The sequence below is a fragment of the Microtus oregoni genome, unplaced genomic scaffold, assembly GCF_018167655.1.
Source record: "Microtus oregoni isolate MIOR12 unplaced genomic scaffold, Mior012 000012F_ref0000307, whole genome shotgun sequence".
NCBI classification, from domain to species: domain Eukaryota; kingdom Metazoa; phylum Chordata; class Mammalia; order Rodentia; family Cricetidae; genus Microtus; species Microtus oregoni.
Window position 1 is genome coordinate 46590920 of NW_024543071.1, and position 13443 is coordinate 46604362.

Below are 13443 nucleotides of genomic sequence, written 5' to 3' on the forward strand. Positions count from 1 at the left end.
ATCATACAATTCTCTACCTCGCAGATCCGAACTTTGAGGCAGAATATCTCTTGAGCATCACCCGAACATGTTCCCCCATCAAATGGAGCAGGAACCAGCTTGTCTTTAACAGGACGAATCCGCGGAGGGCTGGACAATATGGACAGTACGGAAAATATGGCATCGAAGCCAGACAGATCTCTTCTCTTTTTCTCTGTCTTGCGGGACTGGGGACCCGGGACGTTCCTGCTTCTTGGGTTGCCACGACGGACCGATGGCGCTGTGCGTGTGCGCGCGGGCCCTTTAATCAGGAGCGCGGGCGCGGCCCAGGTACGGGGCGGGTCCAGGGGCGGGCGAGCGCTGAGCCGGCGCTGGTCTGGGAGCCGGATTTGGAGCGCGGCGCCGGCGGGGGCCGGAGGGGGCGGCGCGGCGGACCTCGGTGGCCTCGGACGCTCCTCCTCGTGAGCGGCCGCCGCCCGCCTCCGCCTGCGCTAGCAGCTCCCTCGCCCCGGCCGGCACCAGCTGCCCTCCAGGCGGCTCACCTGGGACGCGCATACCTGGGACGCGGTGCCCGGCGCCCGCACTTGGGCCAGGATGAAGGACCGGCTGGAGCAACTGAAGGCCGTGAGTTTGCGGCGCCTGGGGATCCGGCGGGCCGGGGGCTGTGGGGGATCTGCCGCCAGGAGGAGTGGCGTGGGAGAGGGGCTCCCCTTAGCTCCCCTAACCCAGGTCGCGGGGGTGCTCTGCGCGCTAGGCCTCTCTCCTTAAGCCCCCGCCTCATCCCGCGGAGCTCTGTACCCTCCCCTCCCCGGCAGGGTCACGTGCTCGGTGATTCACCACCTAGCCCGATTTCCCTGAACGCCGGTAACCCTCTCATCCCTGTCCCCCCCACAACCCCCACAGCCAAGCTGACCAGTGTTCCTTCAGACCTGGATCCACCCCGGTGCTTGAAATCAGTGGGGCTTATGAGGTCAGGGGACTCACCCTCACCATCTGCCTTCTGTCGCCTGGCACTGTGCCCCAAATCGGTCTCCTCTCCTCTTCCTTATTTCCCTCCCGGAGCACCAGGCAGGGCTACCCCATCGCCGGAGTAGCTGAGAGTTCCGGGTGACCTCTGGAGCTGTAAGATTGTCAGGTCCTGGGACGGGCTCCCCTCCTACCAGCCGGTGGTCTCTACTTTTCCTCGCATCCCCTGGGACAGCTGTGGTCGTCTCTGCCGCACCAAAGCTGAAAAGCTTAGGTCACTTGCTTGTTTGAGCCCATTTCCTTGTCTGTCGAGTGAGAATCACCCTCCCGTAGAGGTCTGTAATGAAGATTGAACGGCACGGTGGGATTTGATATAGGGAAGTGCTGAAGGGTGAAACTTTGAGATATAGATTCATTTAGTAAGTCATTGAGTACCTTCTGCGGGATAGGGTTAGTGTGAAACTTTGGGGACCCACCCAGTGATACAGGCTGGCCCTTAATGGAATATAAAGCCCAGCCCTGGATACGCACAGCCAAGCCCATCTACCTGCCATACTAGAAGCTTCGGCCTCAGTCGAGACCTGGGGAAGGCCTCGCTGAATCTTCCCAGGTGATTAAGGAGCTCCTTAGAGTTGGGAAGTATTAGCCTGCATTAGCACTGCGGCTTTGTCCTGCCTGGCCCTGCTGGCCCTGCTGTTCACTGGTTACCCTTTAAACTCCAAGCTTCAGTTTTGTTGTCTGTAAAATGAGTAGTCGTGCAAGCTAAAAGCAAGCAAGCCTGTAGGAGAGCCCTTTGTATGACACGTAGGACTTAATAAATAGCGTTATGCTAATAACTGTTTTTTTTTTTTAAATAGAAATGGTGGCAACCAGCGGGTTGATATTGTAATTGTCTTCTTTCTTCTCCCTTGCTAGGGTGAGATCTTCCTGACCTGGTTCATGTGCTCTGGATACTGGGCTGCAGTGTAGGCTTAGAAGGCAGAGAAGAAAGGGCAGTTGCTTATTTAGTGGGAGGGATCCTCTGCCCCAAATTTGCTCTTTTGTATTTGAACCTCAGGGCATCCTTGTTAAGCACAAAATTTACTTGTCTCTGTTTCATAGGTGGGGAAACTGGAGCTCGCTAGGGGGAGGGACGCCTCCTGCCAAAGAGTTCAAAGCTGAACAGCAGTCAGAGGCAGCTTCCTTTCCTTAGGAGGGGCTCTGGACTTAGTATCTGGACTAAGATACTCCCTGACTCTCTTCAGTAGCTGGTTGTCAACACAGTAGTCTTAAGTGAGTTTTGAGTCCCAAGAATAAGGCATTTTCCAGGGAACCAGAGCAAATCCCTGTGCCTTTCAGTCCTCCAGGGTGAAGCCTGGTAAACCAGGGCTAATGACATGTTTCTCCCCTTCAGCTCTTTGGAATGTAGGGAAAGTGGGCTGCTGGTGCCTCTCTATGACAGTGTCTGAAACCACGGGGAGGCTGCTGTCCTGCTCTAGAGCCCTGCAGTGCACAGAGGACTGGCTTGAGGTTCAAAGACTTCTCTAATTGAGGCCTTGACACCCAATAGCTGGGATCCTTTTGCAACTTTGTGCTGCTGCCTCTGCTTCTGCTTCTTCTTGATTGTTTTTATTTATCCATTGACAATTCCGTACATGTGTACAATGTATCTTGATTATATTCGACCCAAATCCTCCCTCCACTGTCCTCAGGTAACCTCCAATGCTCCCCCTTTTGTACCTTTGTGTCTTCTTTTTTCTTTTATTTTCCTCTTTAAAATTTTTATATAACCAGCTGAATCTGGGAAGGGTTGCCTGCATGCAGATGAGTATGGGACCATCTACCAGGGCATGGGCAGCCTACCAGGTCCAGAAGGAAGAAAAAAAATTCCCCCTTTCCTAGAAGCCATCAACTGCCAATAGCTCCTCACCTAGGGGTAGAGCCTCGTGAACCCTCCCCCACCTGTGGTGGAATGTTGACTGGCTAGATTTTGCGTAGGCAATCACACCTTCTGTCCATGGGTTCGTGAGTGCTGCAGTCCTGTTCTGTCTGTCCAGAAGACAGCGTTTCAGAGCGTTTCTCCTCAGCCTGGCTCTGAAGTTCCTTCTGCCTCCTCTTCCACTATATCCCATGAGTCTGGATGGTGGTGGTGATGTAAGTGTCCCAGCTACGGCTGAACACTCAACTGTCACTCACTTCCAGCATGGACCAGCTAGGAGTCTGCCTTGACTGCTGCCCACTGCACCAAGGAGCCTCTCTGCCCACGGTTGAGGGCAGCACTGATCTATGGGTGTCAATGTAAACATTGAGAAGGCACTTGGACAGCATGACCACTTAGCAAAGCATCAGAAGGAGGTACCTTACCCCCAAGCTTCTTGATGCTTCCTATGTAAAACAAAATTCAGTTGTCTCAGAAAATACTTCTGCCATTATTAATGGTTTCTGTGAAGGATGTTAAGGTTTCTTAACCATTCTGTAGTGTGTCATCGCCTTCTTCCACTCTGTCCCTTAGCTCAGGGGGCATGCACCAAGATGGGGCATGGTCTCTCTCTGATTCCTGTTATATACCAAAAACCAAACCAAACCAAACCAAACCAAAACAAAAATCAACAGCAAAACAACAACAACAACAAAAAAAACCCCAAAATCTAAAACCAAAGCAAAATAAAAACATTTGCTAACCTGTGCATGCAGTACATTTCCCGTTGAGCAGCCAGTGCAATGAGTGTCTTTCTAAACCCCAGGCGGGAGGGGGTGATGGCTGCCTTCAGATGCTGGGGCTGTGTCATGTGCTTGAGACTAGTTGAGCTGTGAGTAGATAGGAAAGGAAGATGTGGGGCTGATGGGTAGAAATCAGACATCTTTAAGAGAGTAATTTAAAAATAATGTAATTAACAGTCAGGCGTGGTGGCGCACACCTTTAATTCTAACACTCGGGAGGCAGAGGCAGGAGGATCTCTGTGAGCTCGAGGCCAGCCTGAGCTACAAATCAAGTTTTAGGATAGCCAGGACTGTTATACAGAAAAGCCATGTCTCAGGAAAGAAAAATGTAATTAGTTGCCCAAGGATTGGGCAGGCCAGCTGAACAGGTCCTGAGTCCTCCAGCATGAGAAGCAAGCAGGAAGACTGTTGAGGTGTTGAGTGCTGTAGGAATTTTGAGCATCTCTTGAGGGAGGGACGAAGAGTGAGATTGAAGGCCTCCATGGACCCTGAGAGTGTATGGTTCTGTGAGATGTTTTTTCTTTGTCTTACTATTCTGGAGTCCACAAGGGTCGAGGCACCAGCGTCACAGCTGTCAAGGGGACCACTCTGCAGGTGAAAAAGAGATAATCTATGACACTCTATGATGGCTATCTACGACAGTACACGTGAGCTGTCCGCACTTAGCTCCTTGGGAGCAATGTCCTCCCTAAACCACAGGGCTAAGTGTAGTCACAGGACCTGGCTTACCTTATCTGCTGACTCTTCTCCTTGGGGCCGTCATTGTTTTCTTGTTGACCTGGAAGTTTGCTGGGAATGTGCACTGTCTGCTCCTGGCCCTTCTCTTCTCACCCACTTCTTACTAGCTGAACTTTGACTCTACTGGACAGCTTCTGGCCAAGAAACCTTTTGTGTGCTCCTGTTTATATTCAGTAAACATTTGCAAAGTGCCTATTGTGTGTCAAGCCCCCACAGTAGATGCTGGGATGTAGTATCAAGCAACACTTGTTTCTGGCGCTTAGGAAGTTCACAGTTGGGTAGAAAGAACAGAGGATTAGACAACATGACGTGTACTTCTTGTGATAGCAGCAACTACTGGAAGACCCTGCTGACTGGCCTCTAGGAGACAGGAGATGAGTCTGGGGATGCTATTCCCAGCTGTAGTTTTTCAGTGGAGGTCCCTCTTCAAATCTAATACAGTCTCTTCAGGTGCAAATAGAAGTAATTTGGAAGATAATATGGATCCTAGATTTTCTCTCCCTTTGGTGGGTGCTTCATATATAAAAGCATCAAGAACATAAAAACATGAATGCTTGCATCCAAAGAGGGGTATAGTGGTGTGTGTGTGTGTGTGTGTGTGTGTGTGTGTGTGTGTATAGTAATCCTGTCCAGCATAATCAGAATTTTTTAACTGCATAAGAGGTTTGGCAGAATTATTGTACAAAGTCCTTATCTTAAAGAGTAATTGGTCAGGTTGGGAAAAAAATATATTTCATGGAAAGAGAAACAAAATAAAGCCAACTTCATAATGCAAACAGAGTAGCCGGTGCTATATAGAATCAAGGTCAAGACTTTGAGCCCCCCAGAGACCTACAAACAAAACTAAAATGACTTGGATGTATTGGACATTCTAAGACCAAGACCATTAGGGGACAGCAATGAATCAGTCGCTCAACAGCCTAGGCTTAACCTTTGACTCTGCCTGTCTTGGTCTTGCTGCTACCCAAAGGCCTGCCCCTGTCCTTCCCCACCAGGAGTTCTGGATCTCCGTGGACACAGAGTTCCCCTTAGAGTAATGTGCTGTAATCCTCTCAGAAATCAGGGGCTGCACCTTTGCATTAAAGCAAATTTAGTCAGTGAGTGTTTACCTATCCGCACTCTGGGCTTTGGATCATAATAAATCTTAACATACCAACTTGCCCTTTGCTGAGATCCCGTTTTTCTTTAGTAATAGGATTTCCGCCCGGTCTGGCTTCCCTCTGCATCTCTCACTGTGCCAGGGAGGGCTGTTTTGCTGTCGGTAGACAGAAGCCGGGATGAGAGTGACGGGGATTGAGTGGGGATTATAGACCCATCAGTTGGAGCCCAGAGAGAAAATGCTGGGATGAGAAAAGGGATTAATTTTATTTTTATTCCTGTGAGCTTGGGGGAAGTTAGGGGACTGGCAGGAGAGGTCCATATTGTCTTCTCTCCCTCCCCGGTGCTTCCTTCCTATGCTGTTATTCTTGCACCGCTCCCCAGATTCATTCTTTGCAGGATTCTTTCATTCCCTAACTGCAGCCTAGTCTAGCCCAGCCATTGCATGAGCTTTGTGTTGTTTTGCAACTAAGTAAGTTAGTGTTTTTTTTTTTTAAATGTATTACCACTGAGTAGGTTTAAAACCTACTAACATTATCTTTTTTTTTTTTTCTAACACAGTCTAGTCCTGGCTCTCCTGGAACTCACTGTGTAGACCAGGCTGGCCTCGAACTCAGAGAGATCTGCCTGCCTTTGCCTTCTAACTGCAGGGATTAAAGTCGTGTGCCTCTGTGCACAGCTTCACTAGTCTTCTTCATGAATTTCTCTTTGTATTCTAAGTCATCTCTTTAAGGCTGGTGACTCAAATACTTGTCATGTGAACTACGGCAAGTATCTCTTATTGAGCAGATTATGACTGGGCAGGATTTTGGGTTGATGCCTGGCACACCTTCTCTCCAGTCCTCTCAGTTCCACAAGGGGAGGTGGCAATGTCTGCCAGTTCTGCTTTACAGGTGAGGCTTGGGTTTGATTGAGATATGTCCTCAGCCGGGAAGTGGTGGGATCAAGAATGAACCTGTCTATTTTGCTTCTTATCTCCCCACACTGTATCAGACCACAGACTGCCTGTGTACCTCCTTCCCCCAAGCCATAGGAGATCGTGAAAGGCCTCTGGGGTCCCAGCACCCAGCATCCTGCATGGTAGTCACATGTTACACCTTCTCTGTCTGCTGGTCCGCATCAGCTTGACTCTTACACACTGACACATCCCTTACTCATTATTATGGTTGACGTTTCTTGTTCCACTCCCTGTGGTAGGTGATACTTTACCTGATTGGAGTAGAACATTTACTCAGGGAATCCATAACTTAGCTAATGAAGCCAGAAGTCACTTGTTCATCCCCAAGGTCAATGAATTCCAAGGGTCTTCCCTTTATCAAAACTCTAGTGTCAGGATGTCACAGAGGCTGTCTAAGTGAAAACCTCATTTTTCCCCTGGTAAATTACTTCTCATCCCCTAAGGCTAGGCTGTGGCATCATCACCATGGGAACGCTTCCCAGGTTAAGTACGTAACTGCGCATTCCCTGATGTCCTCATTTATTTATTTTGATGATACAAACATAGCCATATGGTGCTTGTATTGCAGTTTCAGAAGCTTCCAGTCCTGTCAGGTCTGGAGCCCTGGAAGAAAGCGGACCACACACATACGTCATTTATTTCCTTCCCAGTTGAAGTGTAAACCACTGGGTACTAAGCCATTCAGTAAGTGGATGGAGTTACGCCGTTGACTGCTTTACTTCTAAGCAGAGTGTGTAGTTGCCGACGGTCCTTGTCTTAGTCTCCTTTGTGTATGGCCCTCTTCAGCTTTCTCCCACCACTGTCTTTCCTGTTAGGTCACCTGCTTTGTGGCCTTTGGCTGTTTCTGTGGCAACATTTCCCAGTGTGTGGAGACAGAGTGAAGTTCAGCTCCCACCTAAAGAGATTAGTAGAGTGTGTACTGTCTGGGTATGCCAGCTGTCTGGGTTAGGGCAGCTTGGTGTGGCATGAGGTTTGTTTAGTTCTTTAAATTCTTTCTTTTAAAATGCTTTCCGATTCATCAAGGATAAGACAGAGAGATCCTTTCTACTCATCCAGTTGCACCCCTGTTAACGTCTCTCTTGTACATTCATCAAACAAAAAAAGTGATACTGGCACAAGATTCCTCACTAAGCACCAGGCTTTCTCTGGGTGTTTTTGTTATACCACTAAAAATCCCTTTTCTGTTCTAGGATTTAAGCCAGGACACTTCATTGTGTCCACTTCTCATGCTTCCTCAGCTTCCTCTGTCCTGACACAGTTTCTTGGTCCTTCCTGGTTTGTCATGACTTTGTTGGCATGACATCCACTTTACAGTTGGAAATGCATGCTGGGCCAGGACTGCATGCTGCAGCTGGAGTGGGGGGAGGGGTAGGTTGAGAACAGGTTCCCCTGGCTCGAAACACAGCTGTTGGCACGGTAGCTGGCATCTTTCAGCATTAGTTCCTGGAAGATAGTGCAGGGATTGCATGCCGTGGTAGATAGGAAGTGCACACGTTAGGAGAGCCTTCCTCTCAGTGCTCAGTCAACGCTGCCTGCTCGGCTGGGATGTGATGCTATAGAAGGATCATGCTGGGAAAGAGGATAGGGAAAGGAAGGATCCAGCAGATTCGAGGAGGGAAGACCTTGTCCGTTTCTTCCTCCTCTCTGGACTGGAGGGAGAGGAAGAGAGTCAGAGATAGGAGGCTGGGTCAGGGGTTGAAAGACCTAAAGGGAAGCTGAGCTCAGAAGGAGGAAGAAGAGTTTTCTGTCCTGGCTTCAAGGATGAGAGTGAATGTAGGGTGTGGTGTTCTCACTCAGACTGGTCTTGCTGGAAATTTCCTCTGGGTAAATCAACTCAGTTTTCTCAAATGTTTTTTTGCATGCACTCTCTTAGAAGCTCCCCTCTCTGAAAGGCTCTCATGTTTGGGTGAGGTTGGGCACCCTGTCTTCTGTGTATAGTTTCTCATTATAATCGCTGCCCCCCTCCTCATGTGGTACTGTAGTCATCTCTTTGCCCTGCTGTCTCCCGGTTTAGCCGGAGAGAACCTGGAGAGCCAGGGATGCTGAGTTTGCCTTGTGAGTCTCCAACACTTGGACCATTACTTGGCAAGCGTCAGATGTTCTTCCTGTACGAAGAATGCAGGAACACATAAGCCTGTAGGGGAGGAGGAGAGTCTTTTGGGTGTGGTGGTTGGTTATGAAACCTTGAGATCCTCCTCCAAGTTAATGCAGTAATGAAGCTTAGATCATATCAGAGAGAAGTCCAGAATGAGCATTGTTCCTTATTAGCCCGGTGATTCTGAAGGAATTAACCTTCCTAATTTTTATAGCTGTAACGTCTACCCAGAAGGCCTCCCTTCATCTCCTTCCTCTCATGAAAATGTTCAGTGTTCTACTCTGGATCTAGCTTAGGTCTTGAGAAGCAAAATCAGGTGGTAGTAACTCAGCATGTGGGAATGGGATTTCAGTGTTTAACAAACAGAATGGAAGGCATTTTGAGACATATATAGAAGGTTAATAAATATTGACCCTATACTAAGACCCAAGAAACGATTCAATTCCATAAGCTATGAGTCAGTGATAGTCTTAGAGTGACAGTATAGCAATAGTCTTCCAGTTTACTCTTGTAGGAATTTCAATAGCTTCTTTCTAAATAACACAATAAAAGTCAAAACAGAAAGGACAAAGTATTAAATGAATGATAGTAAGAGTGGTAAATTTGTGAGAGAGTTGCTGGAGCACAGACCAGAGAGTCTTGTTTCAAACTCATACAGAAGAAAAGTGAAAGGCTTCAAATACAATGAACTGAATTCCGATTGTCTGAATTTCCCTCCTCACCCATCACTTCTGAAAACTGGCATTGGAGTCGCACGGAATGGGTGCCCCGTGCTGCTCTGCGCACTTCGCGTGTAATAGCTAATAGGAATTTTGTGATCAGAGTATTCTGGCCATGTTACAGCTGAGAAAACTGAGGCAGGTCTTCACCACAGAAGCCAGATGTACCAGTGTCTCCATATTCACGGACAGAGGCAGGGATACAGGCACGATACCCCTTTCACATGAGGATACAGGCCCATCTAGCTTAGTTTTATGGATGTTGTAGCATCCTCTAAAATAGGTGAAGATTTGTCATTGAGACTGCAGAGAGGCGCTTTCAGGGGCAGGCAGAGGCTCCCATGGCTCTGCTAGAGTAGAGTCCTAATGATGCCATTCAATGTCTAAATTGCTTTGGATGAGTTAATTAACCTAATTAGCAGTTACCCTATCTGTAAGTGGGGAAAGTAATATTTGTCCCTCAGGGTTGGTGTGTGACTTAAATAACACGTTTGAAGTCATGGAAGTACCTGTGACAAATATACAGAGTTATCATCTACTGTCATTGCTGTGACAGATATACATAGTTATGTACACGTTTGAAGTCATGGAAGTACCTGTGACAAATATACAGAGTCATCATCTACTGTCATTGCCATGACAAAGTACGAGCGAGAGTTCTGGGGACTTTGGCTCTTGACATCTAACTGGCTGGTTTTGAACTAATCTGATGATGACTGTATTCCTCGGTGTCTCCTCCTTTCAGGTAGAGCCAATGTTTTGCCTTCAGGTAGAACAAGACGTTGAAAGGAAAAGCAGGAGGCACACCTCGGGTATCATTGTCTCCCGATTTCCTCTTTATGCAGAAGATGAAACTCAGTGAAAAGAGGAAGTGTTCTCTCAGGGACGGTTTGTTAATAAAGAAAATTGTCCATGGGAGAACTGAGCATTGGAAAAGGGTCATCTGATTTTTCAGTGGAGGAACAGAGCACTGGGTACCCACTGAGAGCCCACATACTCACTTAGAATTTCTGAGTCTTTAATCAAAGAAGAGGGGCAGGGTACTCAGGTTGGGCCACCGTATGCCCTGTATGCATGTGTCCATATGTCTGGGGCCCTGTGAATGGTGAGTGGTGTCTGTCTTTGGGAGTTCCCAGACCCTGGTTCTAGAGGAGGCAGCTTTCGAGAAGTGGGCAGCAGGGATAAGAAAAGGGGGATGTCATCGTCCCTCTGAATCACACAGGTCGGGAGAAAACTGGGTTTATAGAGCAGAGTCTGTGTGTGGAGTAAAGGACTGTTTCAACCAGGGGAGAAGATAGAACAATTCATGTTCCGTGCTTGCTAGGAGGGCGCCTTTCCCCAGTCCTTTACTAGCCCTCTAAGTCTAGTCCCCTCTCCTCTCTTGATTCATATCTCTACTCCCTTCTTAGCTGCTGTCTACTTTAGTGATTTTCCACCTCCCTCCCTTCCTCTCTTCCCTCTCCCAAGTCCCAGTGAAGGAAAGACTGCACACTGAAGAGGCGGTGGGGCCCTGGAGTCCCCCTGCTGGGCTCCCCTTACTTGAAGATGCTGGGCAGTTCTGAGGAACATGGGAGGTATCCTGGGAGTTCTCCCAGGCCACAGTGGAGAGCTCAGCTCCTTACTTGGTGAGAAAAACCAATGTTTAATAAAGACATGTATTGTGTCCAAGGCCTACAGCTCCAATTTCACAGCACAGGGTATATTCTGCATGCCTGGGTTGCCAATTTCTTGTTCCAGGCTGCTGGTGGTGGTAGCCTTTGAGCAGGGAGCACTGCAGTAAGAAGGGCTTAGGATAGAGGCCTGATGCCCAAGCTGTGGGCTCTGTACCAGTAGCTGCAAGACCTTGACTGACTTAACTTCAGACCTCTGGTTTCTAAGCTACAGCATGTAGATGGAATTTGTAGATATGATGTGTAAAAACTGGTAAGGGTGCCTGGCCACCAACTACCTAGTAGTGGCTATAGGGGGCAAATAAATTTATCTGTTATATGAGCTGATGAAGAATGATCTTTAGTCAGACAGACAGAGGGTGGTAGAGAAGGCCTCTGAGAAAAAGACAATCTGCAGAATTATAGTTAAGTAGTTTGAGGTTACATTCTAGGCTCCTCAACTACTGTGCAGAAGGAGTCACCATTTGCCTTTGTCTTTGATATTTGGAGTACACTAGGCTTGAGAAGGGGAGATGAATCCTCGGGTAACTTGCTATTTCCTGAGTCGTTGGTGATATCTTTCATCTCCCCACAGGAGAAGTTATCAGGAGGAAGTGAGTGGCTGGGCTTGTGGTTCTCCTGCACACTTTTCTTCCCGTGGTTGAACTTTCAGTTACTGTAACGTCTTCATTACCACATGTCTTGATTCTTTGATAGTGATGTTGATGTTCTCTTGGTTAGGCTTAGTCATGTGAGTCAAGGATAAAGGTCAGAGTGTGTTTTCCTTGCCTCTGCCGGGGTTTGGGTGCAGACCCCGAGGAACCCGGATTTACCACAGCCACTGGTATCAGAAGAAAAAGAGCCCCTTCCTGGGGTACTTCATAGAGACGCCAGAGGATGGTTCTGGGTCCAGTGATGTCAGGTGACACATGACCATGGCCTTTTCTTTGCATTTTCTGTTGCAGGTTAAATGTTGTTGTTACTTTATGTATTTAGAGGCTATACATGGGAAGAGCTCTGTCTGAGAAGATGGACATCCAGAATCTATAGTAACCCCATTAGTGTTGGGCACTCTTAACGTTGCGTTTAGCTCCAAAAGCCCTGTTTTACTGTTGACCCATATTTTTGTCCCATAGAAAACACACAGAGGTCTATATTAATTATAAACTGATTGGCCAATTATATCAGGCTTCTTATTAACTAATTCTTATATCTTATATATCTGTGTTAGCCATGTGGCTTGGTGCCTTTATTAGTGAGGCAGTCACATCTTGCTTGCTCTGTGACTGGCTTCCTCTGTCCTGGATTACGACTGCAGACTGAGCTTTTCTCTTCCTAGAATTTTCCTGTTCTCGTTGCTCCTCTACTTCCTGCCTGGTTGCCCTGCCTATACTTCCTGTGTGGCTACTGGCCAATCAGCGTTTATTTAAAATACAAGTGACAGGGTACAGACCATTGTCCCACAGGATTTTACCTTAAAGACCCTTAGACTTACAGTAAGGCTATTAAGAAGTAGCATTTATGTACAGTGCTTTATTGAGCACACACACACATACACACATATATGCGCACACATATACACACACAAATATATTCACATGTACATATACACATATATGTTATATGTGCATTATATATAGTCTATATATAGATTATATAGCTTTATTGAGCTCATTTATGTATATACTACATAATGTATACATAGTGGCTATAATGACACTATATAGTATATAGACACTATAATGCAATATAACATGTATATACATACACAGTCACACATATAGACATATAGACACTATAAATATAATGTATATATGACTATGTCTATATACATATACAATTAGACATATAGTCACTATATACATTACACAGTATCTTTATATGTCTATTTACATATTTATGACTATATATGTATATATACATATGTAGTCACTACTATATGTATATGTATATACACATATACAGTCACTATACATATACACACACACACACACACAGAGTCATAGGGTTTCTGTTACTGTGAGGAGATACCATGACCATGGCAATTCTTATAAGGGAAAACATTTAATTGGTATTGGCTTACAGTTTCAGATATTTAGTCCATTATCATCATGATGGGACATGGCAGCATGCAGGCAGACATGCTGAGAGTCCTATATCTTGATCTGCAGCCAACATATTTGAGACCTCAAAGCCTGCCTCCACAGTGACACACTTCCTCCAACAAGGCCACACCTATTCCAACAGGACCATACCTTCTAATAGTGCAACCCTCTATGAGTCTAGCACGAGTCTGTGAGGGCCATACCTATTCAAACCAACACACACACACACACACACACACACACACACACACACACGAGCTCCATGAAGGACCATGGTACTGGTAGAAAGCCCAGTAGCAGGAGTAAACATGACATGTGCAGGAGATGTAGGATCAGGTTGGTTGTGACAGAAAGTGCTTGGTACCAAACAGGGAGACTGTGACTCTTAAGACAGGCATAGTCATCTTCTAAAGCATTTTAAAGAGCAGAACTTTGA

General features: G+C 46.9%; 1 protein-coding gene across 4 annotated transcripts in view; it reads left to right on the top strand.

Annotated features, from left to right (window-relative positions):
* Positions 1 to 361: 361 nt before the first annotated feature.
* Positions 362 to 13443, top strand: part of Stx3 (syntaxin 3) — a 40291-nt gene continuing 27209 nt past the window's right edge. For all 4 annotated transcript variants that reach the window (XR_005975122.1, XR_005975123.1, XR_005975121.1 and 1 more), the window contains exon 1: positions 362 to 603. Coding sequence is in view for 1 of the 4 variants with exons in the window: in XM_041661000.1 (XP_041516934.1) it covers positions 574 to 603 (30 nt within the window). In the remaining 3 variants the exon portion in view is untranslated. The remainder of the gene's footprint in view (positions 604 to 13443) is intronic.